This window comes from Monodelphis domestica, chromosome 7, assembly GCF_027887165.1.
Source record: "Monodelphis domestica isolate mMonDom1 chromosome 7, mMonDom1.pri, whole genome shotgun sequence".
In the NCBI taxonomy this organism is placed as follows: Eukaryota; Metazoa; Chordata; class Mammalia; order Didelphimorphia; family Didelphidae; genus Monodelphis; species Monodelphis domestica.
The window spans coordinates 208,569,016-208,585,881 of NC_077233.1; the positions used below are offsets into that span (position 1 = coordinate 208,569,016).

The window sequence follows — 16,866 nt, forward strand, 5'->3', positions numbered from 1 at the left end:
TGGTTGGGGACTTTCCATTATTGGGCCATCAGATGACTGGAAGGGAAGATCCCTATGTTGTTTGTTAGTCCACCAAAATGTTGCAAAATAATTGTGGTTCCTATTTTCCTTTACCTGGATTTCCTTTTGGCAACCCAAACTCATCATCTTCCTTTCAATGAATTTCCTTCCTTATTTCTGTTGAGGATACCACTATCCCCCTGACACTTACTTAGGTTTATAACCTCAGAGGCTTCCCTCTTCCTCATTCCCCATCTAATTAGTTCCCAGGTCCTATCCATTGCCCTTTACTATCCCCTTTGACATTTCTTCCATCCATCCCTTTTTCTCTATTCATTCCAGTTTATTTTTTTAAAATATTTTATTTGATCATTTCCAAGCAGCATTATTCATTAAAGACATAGATCATTTTCTTTTCCTCCCCCCCACCCCCCATAGCTGACGCGTAAATCCACTGGGCATTACATGTTTTCTTGATTTGAACCCATTGCTATGTTGATAATATTTGCATTAGAGTGTTCATTTAGAGTCTCTCCTCTGTCATGTCCCCTCAACCACTGTATTCAGGCAGTTGCTTTTCCTCGGTGTTTCCACTCCCATAGTTTATCCTTTGCTTATGAATAGTGTTTTTTTCTCCTAGATCCCTGCAAATTGTTCAGGGACATTACACCGCCACTAATGGAGAAGTCCATTACGTTCGATTATACCACAGTGTATTAGTCTCTGTGTACAACGTTCTCCTGGTTCTGCTCCTCTCGCTCTGCATCACTTCCTGGAGGTTGTTCCAGTCTCCATGGAACTCCTCCACTTTATTATTCCTTTTAGCACAATAGTATTCCATCACCAACATATACCACAATTTGCTCAGCCATTCCCCAATTGATGGGAATCCCCTCGTTTTCCAGTTTTGGGCCACCACAAAGAGCGCAGCTATGAATATTTTTGTACAAGTCTTTTTGTCCATTATCTCTTTGGGGTACAGACCCAGCAGTGCTATGGCTGGATCAAAGGGTAGATATTCTTTTGTCACCCTTTGGGCATAGTTCCAAATTGCCCTCCAGAATGGTTGGATCAGTTCACAACTCTACCAGCAATGAATTAATGTCCCTACTTTGCCACATCCCCTCCAGCATTCATTACTTTCCTTTGCTGTTATGTTAGCCAATCTGCTAGGTGTGAGGTGATACCTCAGAGTTGTTTTGATTTGCATCTCTCTGATTATAAGAGATTTAGAACACTTTTTCATGTGCTTATTAATATTTTTGATTTCTTTATCTGAAAACTGCCTATCCATGTCCCTTGCCCATTTATCAATTGGAGAATGGCTTGGTTTTTTGTACAATTGATTTAGCTCTTTATAAATATGAGTAATTAAACCTTTGTCAGAGGTTTCTATGAAGATTTTTTCCCAATTTGTTGTTTCCCTTTTGATTTTTGTTACATTGGTTTTGTTTGTACAAAAGCTTTTTAGTTTGATGTAGTCAAAATTATTTATTTTACATTTTGTGATTCTTTCTATGTCTTGCTTGGTTTTAAAGCCTTTCCCCTCCCAAAGGTCTGACATGTATACTATTCTGTGTTTACCCACTTTACTTATGGTTTCCTTCTTTATGTTTAAGTCACTCACCCATTTTGAATTTATCTTGGTGTAGGGTGTGAGGTGTTGATCTATTCCTAGTCTCTCCCACACTGTCTTCCAATTTTCCCAGCAGTTTTTATCGAATAGTGGATTTTTGTCCCAAAAGCTGGGATCTTTGGGTTTGTCATATACTGTCTTGCTGAGGTCGCTTTCCCCCAGTCTATTCCACTGATCTTCCTTTCTGTTTCTTAGCCAGTACCAAATTGTTTTGATGACTGCTGCTTTGTAATATAGTTTAAGGTCAGGGACTGCAAGGCCCCCATCATATGTGTTTTTTTTTTCATTATTTCCCTGGATATCCTTGATCTTTTGTTGTTCCAAATGAATTTTGTTATGTTTTTTTCTAAATCAGTGAAGAAGTATTTTGGTAGTTCAATGGGTATGGCACTAAATAGATAAATAAGTTTGGGTAGGATGGTCATTTTTATTATATTGGCTCATCCTATCCATGAGCAGTTAATGTTTTTCCAATTGCTCAAGTCTAGTTTTAGTTGTGTGGAGAGTGTTTTGTAGTTGTGTTCATATAGTTCCTGTGTTTGTCTCGGGAGGTAGATTCCTAGGTATTTTATTTTGTCTAAGGTGATTTTGAATGGGATTTCTCTTTCTAGTTTTTGCTGCTGAGCTGTGTTGGAGATATATAGAAAAGCTGATGACTTATGTGGGTTTATTTTGTATCCTGCAACTTTGCTAAAGTTGTTGATTATTTCAATTAGCTTTTTGGTTGAATCTCTAGGATTCTTTAAGTAGACTATCATGTCATCTGCAAAGAGTGATAACTTGGTCTCCTCCTTGCCTATTTTGATGCCTTCAATTTCTTTTTCTTCTCTAATTGCTACTGCTAGTGTTTCTAGTACAATGTCAAATAGTAGAGGTGATAATGGGCATCCTTGTTTCACTCCTGATCTTATTGGGAATGCATCTAGTTTATCCCCATTGCAGATGATATTAGCTGATGGTTTTAGATATATACTGTTTATTATTTTTAGGAATGACCCTTCTATTCCTATGCTTTCTAGTGTTTTTAATAGGAATGGGTGTTGTATTTTATCAAATGCTTTTTCTGCATCTATTGAGATAATCATGTGGTTCTTGCTGGTTTGCTTGTTGATGTGGTCAATTATGTGAATGGTTTTCCTAATGTTGAACCAGTCCTGCATCCCTGGTATAAATCCTACTTGATCATGGTGAATGATCCTTCTGATCACTTGCTGGAGTCTTTTTGCTAGTATCCTATTTAAGATTTTTGCATCTATATTCATTAGGGAGATTGGTCTATAGTTTTCTTTCTCTGTTTTTGACCTACCTGGTTTTGGAATCAGTACCATGTTTGTGTCGTAAAAGGAGTTTGGTAGAACTCCCTCTTTGCTTATTATGTCAAATAGTTTGTATAGTATTGGGATTAACTGTTCTCTGAATGTTTGATAGAATTCACTGGTGAATCCATCAGGCCCTGGGGATTTTTTCTTAGGAAGTTCTTTGATGGCTTGTTGGATTTCATTTTCTGATATGGGATTATTTAAGAAGTCTATTTCCTCTTCTGTTAGTCTAGGCAGTTTGTATTTTTGTATATATTCATCCATATCTCCTAAATTGGTGTATTTATTGCCATATAATTGGGCAAAGTAATTTCTAATGATTGCCTTAATTTCCTCTTCATCGGAGGTGCTGTCCCCCTTTTCATCTTTAATGCTGTTAATTTGCTTTTCTTCCTTCCTTTTTTTAATTAGATTGACCAGTACTTTGTCTATTTTGTTTGTTTTTTCAAAGTACCAGCTTCTTGTCTTATTTATTAAATCAATAGTTCTATCACTTTCGATTTTATTAATTTCTCCCTTGATTTTTAGGATTTTAGTTTGGTTTTCTGCTGGGGGGTTTTAATTTGATCGCTTTTGAGTTTTTTCATTTGCATTTCCAGTTGATTGATCTCTGCTCTCCCTAGTTTGTTAATATAAGCATTCAGGGATATGAATTTACCTCTGCTTACCGCTTTGGCTGCATCCCAAAAGGTTTGAAAGGATGTCTCGCCATTGTCATTTTCCTCGATGAAATTATTGTTTCTATGATTTCTTCTTTAACTAAACGATTTTGGAGTATCATATTGTTTAATTTCCAATTGGTTTTAGATTTGGTTTTCCATGTACCATTACTGATCATTATTTTTATTGCCTTGTGATCTTTCATTCCAGTTTAGATGAATCATCTCTAATCTAGGCTACAGTTCCTACGTGGTCTCCTTTCTCCCAGTATCTTCCCTCTCCAATCCATCCTCCACAGAAATGTTAAAATAATCTTCCTAATACACCGATTCACCCAAGTATCTACTGTTCAAAGACCCTCAATGACTCCCTAGAGTCATAGAATAATTACTAAATTCAATAGAAATTTCTTAGCATAACAGTTTAGGCTTTCTACAATCTGGTTTAGCACAGATAGTTAATTAATACTTATTTATTGCTTTATTAATCCTATCCTTCCATTTTTATTTTATATTATTCCCATTCACATACTCTTTGTTCCAGACATATTAGATAACTGGTTGATTCCTAAACTTGACATTTTATCTCCTGAGTCCATGTTTCCCATGATTGGAAAGCATTTCTTCTTCATCATAGTTTGAGTTCTTATCTTCCTTCAAGGTTTACCTTGGGTTCTCTCTAGTCCTCAAAGCCTCCTTTGAACCCTGCCCTAAATCCTTTAAATTATCTTGTATTTATTTGCCTACTTAAATGTTGTAGAGTATCAACATGGCTTAATAGATAAAGAACCAGGCCCTGTATTCAAGTCCTGTATTTGATACATATTGGCTTTGTGAGAAGCAGCATAGAATAGTGGGTAGGGTTGAATTTGGAGTCAGAAAGACTCAGGTTCAACTCCTACCTGACACTACTTGTATGACCCTGGCTGAATTCCCATGCCTCAGTTTCCTCACCTGTAAAATGAGGATTGGGCTCATGGACTCTGATGTTTCTTCCAGCTCCAAAGCTAGGATCTCATGCAATTCATTTAATGTCTTAGTGATTCAGGTAACTCTCAAAGACTATAATTGTGGAATGGGTCCCAATCTGTTTTGGAAAGAGTTTATTCTTACGGAATTCCATATACCAATGAAATCACAGTTCCAATCCATATATATAATTGTATTTCTCAGTAAAATGGATAATTCTTCTGAGTAGACATTATTTTCCATTCATCATGGTGCCTTATACTTAGTAGGTATTAAAGAAAAGGTTCTTAAAGCAGAACAACTTTCAAAAGAGCATGTTGAATTTATTAAGTAAATTAAAAGAAGTAAGCTGTATACAATTTGTAGAGATTTATAGTTTCATAATCAATCCTCTTATTCTATTCTCAGAGCTGTTAAGTACACAAAAAAAGTTTTAAACAATAAATGAAATATTTGGTGAATTGAATTTAAGCGAAGTGATTTACAAGGCTCTGAGTCAAAGTTATGGAGGGAGCTGGGTGAATAAGATATGGTTCCAGCCCTCAGGGAGTTTAAGGTTTAATAGATGGACAAAAGACAAGTGCACAATTAATTCTAAAACAAATCATTATGTGATATGTGTAACAAAAAAAAGAACAGCTTATAAAGGATCATAAATTTAGATTTGGAAAGGCTCTTAGAAAATAATTCAGATTCTTTCAGTTTATATGATCAGGGGAGGCTTTCTAAAGGAGATAGCATCTACTAAAATCCTAGAATTAAAAGAGAATCTGGATTCATTTAGTCAGTCAACAATCAACAAGTATTCATTAGGTATTTTATCATTATTTATTAGGTATTTATTTAGTAGACATTGTGTTAAATCCAACTCTAACTTGATATGTTGCATTTACATTCCCAGAGAGTAGTAATCAATCCTCTTCAAAAATACATCCAGTGGCCAAGCAGCTAGGTGGCTCAGTGGATTGAAAGTCAGGCCCAGAGAAAGGAGGTCCCAGATTTGAATGTGGCCTTGGACACTTCCTAGCTCTGTGACACTGGGCAAGTCATTTAACCCCCTTTGCCTAGCCCTTACCACTGTATTGATTCTAAGACAGAAGACAAGGACTGTGTTTTCTTGGTTTTTAAATACCTCCAGTGATGAGTAACCTCCTGAGAAAATCCTTTCCATTGTTGAGCAGCAACATTCTTCCTTATACTCTGCCCATTGATCCTTGTTTTGTCCTCAAGCATTGGGTATGGAGAACTAAATAGTATTTTGATAGGTAGAGATGGGAGAAGAGGGGGCATTCCAGGTAGACATACCAGTAAGAACAAGAAAATAAGAAAAGGCAAGATGTGTTTGGGGAACAGGAAGGAGTAGGCACTGGATGCCTCAAAAGGGAAGTGATGATGAACAAAACTAGAAGACTAATCATCTAATGCCAAAGTTGTGCTTCTAAAATTTATAATCAGAAGTTCTTTAAAATCCTTAAAGAAAGCTAGCTAGAAAATCTTCAATCATTTGATAATCAAAGGGTACCCTTGGAAATAGAAAGGAGATGAGGGAGGAAATGACATTTAGGATTAGACAAGATACATCACAACATACCAAAGAAACAAATTATAATATAAGTTTCGTTATAAAATGCATATTCTTCTCACCTTCTATGGTATATAAGTGATTATTTTGTGATATCAAATCAGATTGTAAAGGGAAGACTCTATTTTGCCAGAAGGGGAGCAGAGAAAAGTAATGTAAAATGAGGTTTAAAGATAGTTTCAGGGGAGTCTTAAAAGGCTTTAAAAGCTATTAAAAAAAAGTTTATTTTATTCTTTTTTTTAATCCTTTCCTTCCATCTTAGACACAAAACTGTGTATTGATTTCAACTCAGAAGAGCTGTAAGGACTAGGCAATGAGGGTTAAGTGACTTGCCCAGGGCCACACAACTAGGAAGTTTCTGAGATCAGATCTGAACCCGGGATCTCCCATCTCTGGACCTGGTTCTCAATCTATTGAGCCACCCAGCTGCTCCCTATATTTTATTCTTGAAGCAAAACGGAGCAGCTAGAATGACAAGACCAAATCTCTAGTTAAGCAAAATCACTGATACCAGTGGAGAAGGATGGATTCAATAGGGAGGCTTGAAACATAGGTGAGGAAGGCCTCAGGTAAGATGATAGTTAATCCAGCAGAAAGAGGAGTCCTACATGAGAGCTGTTGAAGAGGTAGAAATGGCACTGTTTGGCTATATATTAAATATAGGAGTAGGGGAGAACAAGGGTCAAAAATGTCAAAGTTAAGAACTGAGGAGACTAAAAGAATAGTACCTCCATTCTCAAAGGAATATATCCAAATTATTATTGACCATATTTTAAAAATGGTCCAAATCATTATTAACTAGAGAAATTCAAAAAAAGCAATTTTGATTTTCTACCTGATATAATGGCAAAAAGGTCAATGACAAATATTGTTGTGGGACTATAGTAGGAAAAAAGGAATACAAGTACCACTAGGAATTGTTCCAGTTATTCTGGAATTCAGTTTGGAGCTATGCACAAAAAAGCAAGAATTCCTAGATTCTTTTTTTTTTTTTTTTAAGAAACCCTTACCTTCCATCTTGGAGTCAATACTGTGTATTGGCTCCAAGGCAGAAGAACGATAAGGGTTAGGCAATGGGGGTTAAGTGACTTGCCCAGGGTCACAACAGCTAGGAAGTGTCTGAGGTCACCTTTGAACCTAGGACCTCCCATCTCTAGGCCTGACTCTCAATCCTCTGAGCTACCCAGCTGCACCCCCTAGATTCTTTCAAAGCTTAACTCAAGTACCAGTTTATATAGGCTTTTCTTGAGCCTCCTAGTTGTTAATAACCCTGCTCCCCATTATTTTTTTTAACCCTTACCTTCTTAGTATCAATTGTAAGACAGAATAGCCACAAGGGGTAGGCAATTGTGACTTGACCAAAGTCACACAACTAGGAAATATCTGAGGCCAATGTTGAACCTAGGTTCTCCCAACTCCACATCTGGTACTCTATCCATTGTGCCACCTAGCTGCCCCTCCACCATTACTTTGTATTTGCTCTGTGTGTGTGTATGTACATGTGTGTGTAAGACCTGAATCCAAATCTAGCCTCAGACACATAATAGCTGTGTGACTCTAGGCAAGTCACTTAGCACTTTTTGCCTCAGTTTCCTCATCTGTAAAATGAGCTGGAGAAAGAAATGGCCAGCCACTCCAGTATCTCTGGCAAGAAAATTCCAAATGGGGTCACCAAGAGTTGGACACAGCTAAAATGACTAAATAACCTTATATACATATATGTATATTATCTTGACATATCTGTGTACATAATCAATCAACCAATCTGCATTTATTAAGAACCTACTATGTGCCATGAACCAAATGATTCTGGGAATATAAATACTTACATTCAAGTAGCAGAATGGGAAATGGTGACTAAGGGAAGGAGTTTAACCCTCGATTATTATTTTCTGAGCAAAAGAGGAAGTGCTGCCGGGGCAGGGCGGATGGCAAGATGCCTAAACAGACTTAGCTCCTGGTATACAGGTATATATGTACTGTATAGTACACATCAGGAGTTTTAATAAATGCTTGTAGACTGATGCCATGATCTTCTAGGCACCTTTCCAGGATACTTACTTCCTGACGCCATCTGGTGATCAATCTAGTTGTCGCCCCTGGCCCAGGTACGGCTTTTTTTTTTTTCGTTTGCGCTTGCGCTCTAGTTCTCACTTCTAGTCCTTTCTTGTGTTTCATCTGGTCGATGGTACCCTAGGGTTTAACAAGGGACCCTTTAAGAGCTCTCGCCCCTCCCTCTGGAGACGTTCACCCCTCACCTCTATCATAGTCCAATTCTTGCCCATCTGCCGGGCTCTAGACCAACCCATTCAAGAGTTAGAGCGTGAGGTTTGCTGATTGGTTTATTTGTGAGCCCGGGAGAAAAGTTTGATATGTGGTTGGCTCTTTCTTCCGTCTTGACCCGCCTCATTACTGCCCCACTTTACCCTTCTGCGCCTGCGTCACGAGAATGAGCGCTAGGGGATTGGAGCCCTAGAAAGCCCGGGTCCGCGGAGGGGGAGGGGCAGAGACAGAGGTGGGGAAGCTGCACGTGGCTTCCGAGTAAGTGGGTCCTTTGCGGCGCCGAGTCTCCCCTTCGCTCTGCAGCATCATGCTAGGGGGCAGCGACCCCGAGAGCACGGCAGCAGCTGCGGAACCAGCAGCAGCAGCGGGAGCGGGGTGCAATACCCCATTTAGCTTCAGCCCGGAGCCCACGCTGGAAGACATGTGAGATGCACCCCCTCCTCCCACTCAGGAATGCTGCCCACCCCAATCCTCAAGGGGCGATAAAGGGGTGGGTGGGAAGGCGTTCCTGCTGAATTCAAGCTTTATTGCTACCTAGTGATGCTCTGCCTACACCAAAGTGCAATTTTGAGAAAGCCTAGTCTTCTATTATTTCGTAATTATTATTATTAGGAACGCCCATGTGAGGAAACACCCTCTACCAGTGCTGGTTAGCACTTCCTCTGCTATTGGTAGCCCCAGTCGCCTGGCGCTCTGTGTAGTTAAGAGATTTGTCCCGGTTCACCCAGCCAGAACTCGAACCTAGGTCTCAAGTCCTCTCTGCCATGGTACTTTTTACATATAAATTATACGAGTGAAAAAAACGAGATTCGTAGAAAGACTGATACTTGCCTAAGGTCCGTCCGTTTCATTGAGTGCACACACACACACAAAATACAAAATCCGGAATGATAATAATAGGATCTACTTTCCAGGGTTGTTGGAAGACGTTTTTAAAGAACTTTGCAAACCTAAAAAGCCCTGTATAAGTGCTATTATTACGGTCTTGACTAATAGTTGCTTTGTGAATTTAGGTTGATTTTACTCAGTCTAGTCTAGAGTCTCAATTTCCTCTTCTGTAAAATGAGGATGGTATTAAACACCTGAGGGAGGCGATAGTAGGAATTGGTGTCAGAAGACCTGGGTTCAAATGCTGGCTGTCCTTTTACTACTTTGTAGGACCTCTTTAAAGCTGTAAAATTAGGGGATGGGACTTTTCCCTCTCTTAAACCAATGACTCATCTTTATGAAGAAAGCCTCTTTCAAAGTATTTATGGAAATGTGAGTTGTTTTGAGTATCATCTGTGTGCAGAGGACTGTGATAGGTGCCACAGAAAATGCAAAGTTTGTGTAAGACCAAGTTCCTGCCCTCATGTAGTTTATAGTGGGGAGGGTATGAAGCAGCTTCCACTTCCATCCCCTGTATGGTAGGGGCAGTGCTATGGTAATCTGAGGAGGAGGGTTCCTGGAGGACTTGGCACTTGAATTGGGTGTTAAAAGATGAGTGGGAATTCAACAAGATATGAAAGAAGAGCCCATAAAACATTTTCCTCAGCTTATAATAGAAGGAAAACCGCATAGAACTAAGAATCAGGAGGAAAACAAAGAAAAAAAAAGAAATCTAGCTTCCTGGCCCAGCATTGTCCCCGGTAGCTTTGTTATCTTGATGAGTCACTTCCCTCTTGTTGTCCTCAGTTTACCCCTCCCTAAAATGAAGGATTTGGAATACATTTTCCCCAAGATCCCCTCTAGTTCTGACAATTCTTTGCACCTGCCTTGCTGCTTCCTGACTTTGTCTCTGGCTCCCTCTTCCAATTTCCTGTTCTCTCCTCTGTAGTCGGCGCCTCCAGTCAGAGTTTGTAGCTGAACGAGATTGGGACCAGTTCCATAAACCACGGAACCTCCTCCTGGCCCTTGTTGGGGAAGTGGGAGAGCTGGCGGAGCTCTTGTGAGTAATGGGACTGGGACAGGTGGGGAAGAATGGATGCTTTGGGACCTTTTTTTCCCATCTCACTGTGGCATCACTTGCTCTTGGGGTGCTAGTGCTGAATTCATCTATGGGGGCTTTATCTTTGCAGTATGGTGCAGTGGGGAATGTAAAGACTTATGAGGCACAGGGAGAATCAATAAATCATATGTTATGAAATACATGAACTCTGAATGTAAATTGAAGCATATATTTTTCCTTTATTTTTCTCTCCTGGGGTGGTGGAGAGCTGGGGCTTAATGTGTTTTCTTTTGCAACATAGCTAATATACAAATATTTACGTTACTTTACATGTACAATCTGCCTTCTCAAGGAGGAGTAGGAAGGAGAGAATTTGGAACTCAAAAATGTTTAAAGATGAGGCAGCCAAAGTGGCTCAGTGGATTTAGAGCCCAGCCTAGAGAAGGGAGGTCCTGGATTCAAATGTGGCATCGATACTTCCTAGCTTTATGACCTTTGGGGAAGTTGCTTAATTCCCATTGCCTAGCACTTCTGCCTTGGAACCAGTACACAGTATTGATTCTAAGACAGAAAATAAGGGTTTGAGACAGGGGAATGAATTTAAAATTTGTTTATATGTAATATGAAAATATTTAGTGAAATAAAAATATTGTTGATAAAAACATTTTGTGAAAAATACAAGGCAGAATTTTATAAGTGCATAGGAGAGGTACTAAGAACTGTGTTCCTTCTGAGGAGGGAAAGAGTATTCCTGACTTCATGGGAGTGGCATTTGAGCTGAGCCTTGAAAAACAGGTAGGATTTTGATATGTGGAAATGATGGGGTGGGACCCCAAATATTAATTTCATAAGTAAAGGCAGGAAATAGTGAGGAATATAATACAACTAGCAAATGGTCCAATATGACTGAAGAGAAAGTAAAGAGTAATAATTGGAAATAACACTATAAAAGGATTGACAGGGCCATATAACAGGAAGCCCATCTGTCTGGCTAAGGATTTTGTACTTCATCCCCAAGTAGTGGGGGAGCCATGAAAAGCTCCGAGCAAAGGAGGTCTGATGTCATTAGATCTGTGTATTAGGAAATTCAGTAAGGGAAAGATGCATTTTAGAAGGAAGAGACCAGAGGAAGGGAGACCAGTTACATTTTTTATAGTAGTTCAGGCAAGAGGTGACAAATTTTTGGAGTGAGGTAGCCATGGATGGGAATGGACAGATACTAAAGACATTTCAGAAATAGAATGGATGGGACTTGTAGACTTATTGTAGGGGAGGGGGGAGATATTAAAAGATAATGAAGTTAAAGAGTTTTCAGACTGGGAAACATTGATCAACTACAATTCTAGGACATAGGTGATGATTGTGACCTCACAGTCTGAACCAGATTTAAAAGTAATGGGGGGGGGGGGGGGCAGCTGGGTGGCTCAGTGGATTGAGAGTCAGGCCCATAGATGGGAGATCTTGGGTTCAAATTGGATTTCAGACACTTTCTATCTTGGTGACTCTGGGCGAGTCACTTGATCCCCATTGCCTAACCTTTACAGCTCTTCTGAGTTGGAACCAATACACAGTATTGCTTCTAAGATGGAAGGTAAAGGTTTAAAAAAAAGTAATTGGGAAGTATTTCACAGATTAAACAAAACTATAACAACATAGATACTATGTGGTTTTTTAAGACAGTGTGCAATAAACAGATTCTTGTGGACAGTTGAGTGGACCTGTTTCTATTTGAGGTTGACACCATTCTTTTAGAGGGCTCATAATGAAACATGCCACCCACATCCTGAGAGATGGACTCAGTACAGAATGAGGCCAGTGCAAGAATTTGTTTTGCTTGACTCCACATGTTGGTAAATTGTGTGTATGTGTGTGAGTGTGTGAGTCACTCATGCACCCGCACACAGCTCATGCTTTCTCATCAGTGGAGTAAAGCATGTGGAAAATTGCATCTTCCTTTTGAAAATAAGATTTATTTTTTTTAAACTACCAGTTATTCATTGCATAAGGAAAGGCAGGAAATAGTGAGGTATGGAATAAAAATATCAGTCCAGAATGATTGAAGAGAAACTAAAGAGGAATAATTGGGAAGGCTTTAAGCTTGGGGGAATGGGCTGGTTTGGTTAGAGGGAAAACTCAATTTTGGATGGGATTACCTTGAACATCAAACTCACCAAATAAAGAGAGCAGGGCCTGGAGCTTGGATTTTGGGGTTTGGAGTTTGGAGACAGTTGAAGAGGCGGATGAAGCTGTGGTTGTCAGGCTTGGTTTAGGGCTTTCAGTCAAGGCCTGCTACTAACATCTACCTCTGTGTTTGTCTCATTTTCCCATCAGTCAGTGGAAGCCTGATGGTGGACCTGGACCCCTGTCCTGGTCTGAAGCAGAACGAGGGGCCTTAGGTGAGGAACTCAGTGATGTCCTTATCTACCTGGTTGCCTTGGCATCACGATGTCATATTGACCTGCCACAGGCTGTGCTGGCCAAGATGGAGACCAACCGGCGCCACTACCCAGTCCACCTTGCTCGTGGCTCTTCCTGCAAGTACACAGAGTTGCCGCACGGAGCCACACCGAAGGCTGAGAGCCTTGGCCCTGCCACAGGAGCCACTGAATGTGCACCTGTCTCCAGAGGAGAGGAGGCTACCAGCTAAAGAACACGGACCAGAGTGTGGACCTGGACTAGGCCTGAAATTCATGGGACTGACCAGCAGTGCTGCTGAGGGACTGCCAGGAAAGGGAATCCACTGGGAGAACACAGACCCAAAAACCTTCTCAAAGCCTCCTTTAATTGTGTTCCTAGATCTTAGAAACACAAGATTCCTCCAGCCCTCCTAAATTCCACCGGAGGAGGGAATGGAATCCTCAGTTATTTTTTCTTTAATAAAACGGTTTGGGATGAAGTTATTCTTTGCTGTTACTTGGATGGGAAAGAGGAAAAGATATGACTGAAGAAGTCATTTTTATTAAACAGGGAGAGGTGGGGGCTTTGGAGACCCCCAAAAGAACCATAAGTCTATAGGATACCCCTTACTTTTTCTAAAGGGCTCCCTTAGCTTGAGTAAGTCAGTTCTTATCTGTAAAATGAAAGAACTGGACTGGTCAAATAATCTACATTTGCTTCCAATTCATTAGTTCTATAGTTGATTCTTAAAATACTTGTGAGGAGGATTTGAGTAATACTCTCTGTATAACCCAGTGAAATTGCTTGTCAACTCCAGGGGAAAGGAGATTACAAGAATCATGTAACTGGGGGGGAATTTTTTTTTTAGTAAAAATGCTTGTGAGGGAGGTTAGCATAGATGATCTCTTTTCATTTGATAGATGGGAAAATAAGGCCTTCTCTGCCCTGAAGCCTAGGGAGGTGACTCATCCAAAGCCACACACACATACACACAATCTAAGTCTAAGAACATAGTGCTTCTTGGGGAATCTTGCAAGTGGAGCCTGAATAGTAACCCAATTAATGGCGTCCACCTTCCTTCACTCAAACGCAGGGCTCCTGTTTGGCATTCAAAGCCTTTCATCTCCTACCTTTCCAGCCTCCTTACACTTTACTGTTTCGGTGGCACCCATCTCCTGGCTGATCCACAAATAAGACACTCCATCTCTTAGCTCCAGATACTTTCTCTAGCTATTCCCCATGCCTGGAAAGCTCCCTCCTCTACTCATTGGCTTCCTCCCAAGTCCCATGAAAAGCCCACCTTCTACATGGAGCCTTCCCAGCTCCTCTTAATTTTAGTGCCTTTTCTTTATTATATCCTATTTATCCTGTAGCTAACTATAGCTTTTTTTTTTTAAACCTTCACCTGCCTTATAATGGCTACTAAGTATTGGTTCCAAGGCAAAAGTGTCCTAAGGGTTAGGTAATGGGGCTTATGTGGCTTGCCTGGGGTCACACATCTAGGAAGTGTCAGAGGCTAGATTTAAACTCAGGACCTCCCATCTCTAGACTTGGCTAGGTCTATCCACAGAGCCCTCTAGCTACCCTAGCTCTTGTAACCCAGTTTTTTGATAGCATACTTTTATAGTAATTAGAAATTTTGTACCCCAGGATTCCATTTCCCAGAATCCCACTTTTGTCCTCACTTTACAGCCTTACCTTTGGAGATAAAGTTTCTGTAACCCTGCCCTTGAGGTTAGGAAAACTTCTCTTTACTCAGGCTTTTACTTTCGTCTTTATTTCCTCTACTTCAAGTGACTGTTAATAAATCTTATAAAATATAATACTTGGAGTTATTGGATATTAATTTTAATCTTACATTAGCTTACTTTGTTTACATGTCTCCCTGTTAAATTGTGAGTTCCTTGAGAGAAGGAATTGCCTTTTGCCTTTTTTTGTGTGTATCCTGAGTTTAGCCCAGTTCCTGGCACATAATAGGCACTTAATAAATGTTGACTGATTAGGGGGCAGCTGGGTAGCTCAGTGGATTGAGAGCCAAGCCTAGAATGGGAAGTCCTAGGTTCAAATCTGGCCTCAGACACTTCCCAGCTGTGTGACCCTGGGCAAGTCACTTGACCCCCATTGCCTAGCCCTTCTGCCTTGGAGTTAAAGGGTTTTAATTAAGAAAAAAAAAAGTTGACTATGAATGGTAGGGGTGGAAGAAATCTCTCTTTGGAAGACCCAAGACCCAACTGGGTCCGTTGCTAATGAGGGACAATTCTCCAGAGTATAAAGATGGTGAGGCCTTTTGTTTCTGCCAGTAGCACCCAGATGGCCCATAAGATTTTTCCCAGCAATTCAAAAGCCTAAAAGAAAGCTGCTGTGACATGGTGGCGTATTCATCTTGACCCCTCATACACATCATCTCCCTGCTAGCAGGGAAGTTCTTTGAGGGTGGGTTTTCTTCCTTGCCATTATATTCCCATTGCCTGACACACAGTGGTGTGTAACTGCTTGTTGATTTGTCGAAAGGACAGTTTATTATATAAAGTCAGCACGTTTGGATTTGAGGCTCTGCTTTTTTTTCATTTTACCTCTGAGCCTCCATAAAACGTTGGAGACTATAGCCCGTGCTAAGGCTTCCCAGGTAGTGTGGGAAATGATGCTACAGCCAGCAATGAAAAGCTCGAGTTACATGAAGGGCTGGGAGGACTAGCTTGCCTAGGGGCCTCCGGGCAAATCCCAAGTTTTGGATCCAGCTGAAAGTAGGACAGTCTGGCTGGGGGCACTCAATTACTGCTTCCAAACAGACTGGATCCAGGTCCAGCAGCTTCACAGGGGTAAAAGGACAAGGCCTGGACTCCACAAGGGAACTGAGCTGAAGGCAGGTTTGGAAGTTATTGTGTCTGAGCCAAGGAAGGAGGTTGGAGAATGCCAAACAGAAGAGCCTCATTTCCTTTGTGACCACAACAGAGGAAAGGGAGGGAGCTCCAGCCCTGGGAGAGGGAGGTCTAGAACTGGATACTAGCAGGGAGCCCTCTCCTTCCCTCTGCTCCTCATTGGGATTTCTTGTCCTTGCCCTCTCCCACGTGGAAGGTGTTGCTGGGCAGGAAGGGGATGTGCAGAGATTGCTTGCCTTTGGAATCCCAGCCTAATTTAGGTGACATCAGCCGAGTCGTTTCTTTTTGTGGGGTTTCCTAACCTGTCCAAAGAGAGTTGGACTAGACCTCTGATGCCGCTTCGAACTCTAAACCTCAATCAGGCCCTAAATCTGTGATCTCAAGAGTCACCATGTTGAACATGAGTTGAGAAAACTTGACAGCAAACAGCAGGAAGTCTTCCTTGTTTACTCTTGTCCAACTCTTCCAGAGCTCCATTGGAGGTTTTCTTGGCAAAGATCCCGAGTAGAGTGGTTTGTCATTTCCTTCTTGAGCCCACAGGACAGAAGAGGTAACTGTGGCAAAGTGACTTGCCCAGGGTCACATATTTAGGATGGGTCCTGAGGCTGGATTTGTATTCAGGTCTTCCAGATTCCAGGCTCAGAGCCCATCTCCAGTGCCACCCAAGTACCTGTAGCAAGGGAAGGTGTGAAGTGGATTGACAAGCCTGTATGAGAGCTGGCTGGGTCAGAATTCTAAGCTGTTGAAAGTTTTTCAACTGAGTCTGAACATGGAGGTCAAGACTGAAGGTGTGACTCTGGGACTCCCTGGACAAACCCATCTTTCAGGCTGCCTGCCTTGGAATACCGTCAAGTCAAGGTTGAGAAGTTAAAGCCCCATTCTGGTGGACAAAGTGATTTTGGAAAAGAATTTCTCCCTTCCCTGGAGCTACTAAAGTCTCTACAACTAGATTTCTGCTGCCCGACCCACCAAGGACTCTGTGTGAGAATCGGGGCTCCCTGTTCGGATTTATCCTTAGTTAACTTTAGTTTAGACAACTTATTTAGAAAATAACTGTAATGGGTTCAGTATCTGGGGCCAAGAGCAAGCTGGTCCATTATCCCTTTCCTTCCCCATCATTCCCTCCTTGTTAATAGACTTATTTAACTGTGGTCTCCCTTCCTACAAACCTCTCCCTTAAATTTCCATTGGAGCATACCCCAATCTGCATCTTAA

At 41.0% G+C, this 16,866-nt stretch overlaps 1 protein-coding gene and 1 long non-coding RNA gene across 2 annotated transcripts in view; one reads left to right on the top strand and one right to left on the bottom strand.

The window, feature by feature from the left end:
* LOC103092818 (uncharacterized) overlaps positions 1-12,753 on the bottom strand; it is a 27,591-nt gene extending 14,838 nt beyond the window's left edge. The window contains exons 1-2 of the long non-coding RNA XR_469949.3: positions 12,547-12,753; positions 8,227-8,358 (exon numbers count right to left, since the gene is read on the bottom strand). This is a non-coding gene — a long non-coding RNA (uncharacterized LOC103092818). The remainder of the gene's footprint in view (positions 1-8,226; positions 8,359-12,546) is intronic.
* Positions 8,579-13,271, top strand: DCTPP1 (dCTP pyrophosphatase 1). The gene is made up of 3 exons (XM_001371171.4): positions 8,579-8,871; positions 10,265-10,375; positions 12,707-13,271. The coding sequence occupies exons 1-3, from the start codon at positions 8,756-8,758 to the stop codon at positions 13,020-13,022; spliced, it is 543 nt and encodes a 180-aa protein (XP_001371208.1). The 5' UTR covers positions 8,579-8,755; the 3' UTR covers positions 13,023-13,271.
* The last annotated feature ends 3,595 nt before the right edge of the window (positions 13,272-16,866 follow it).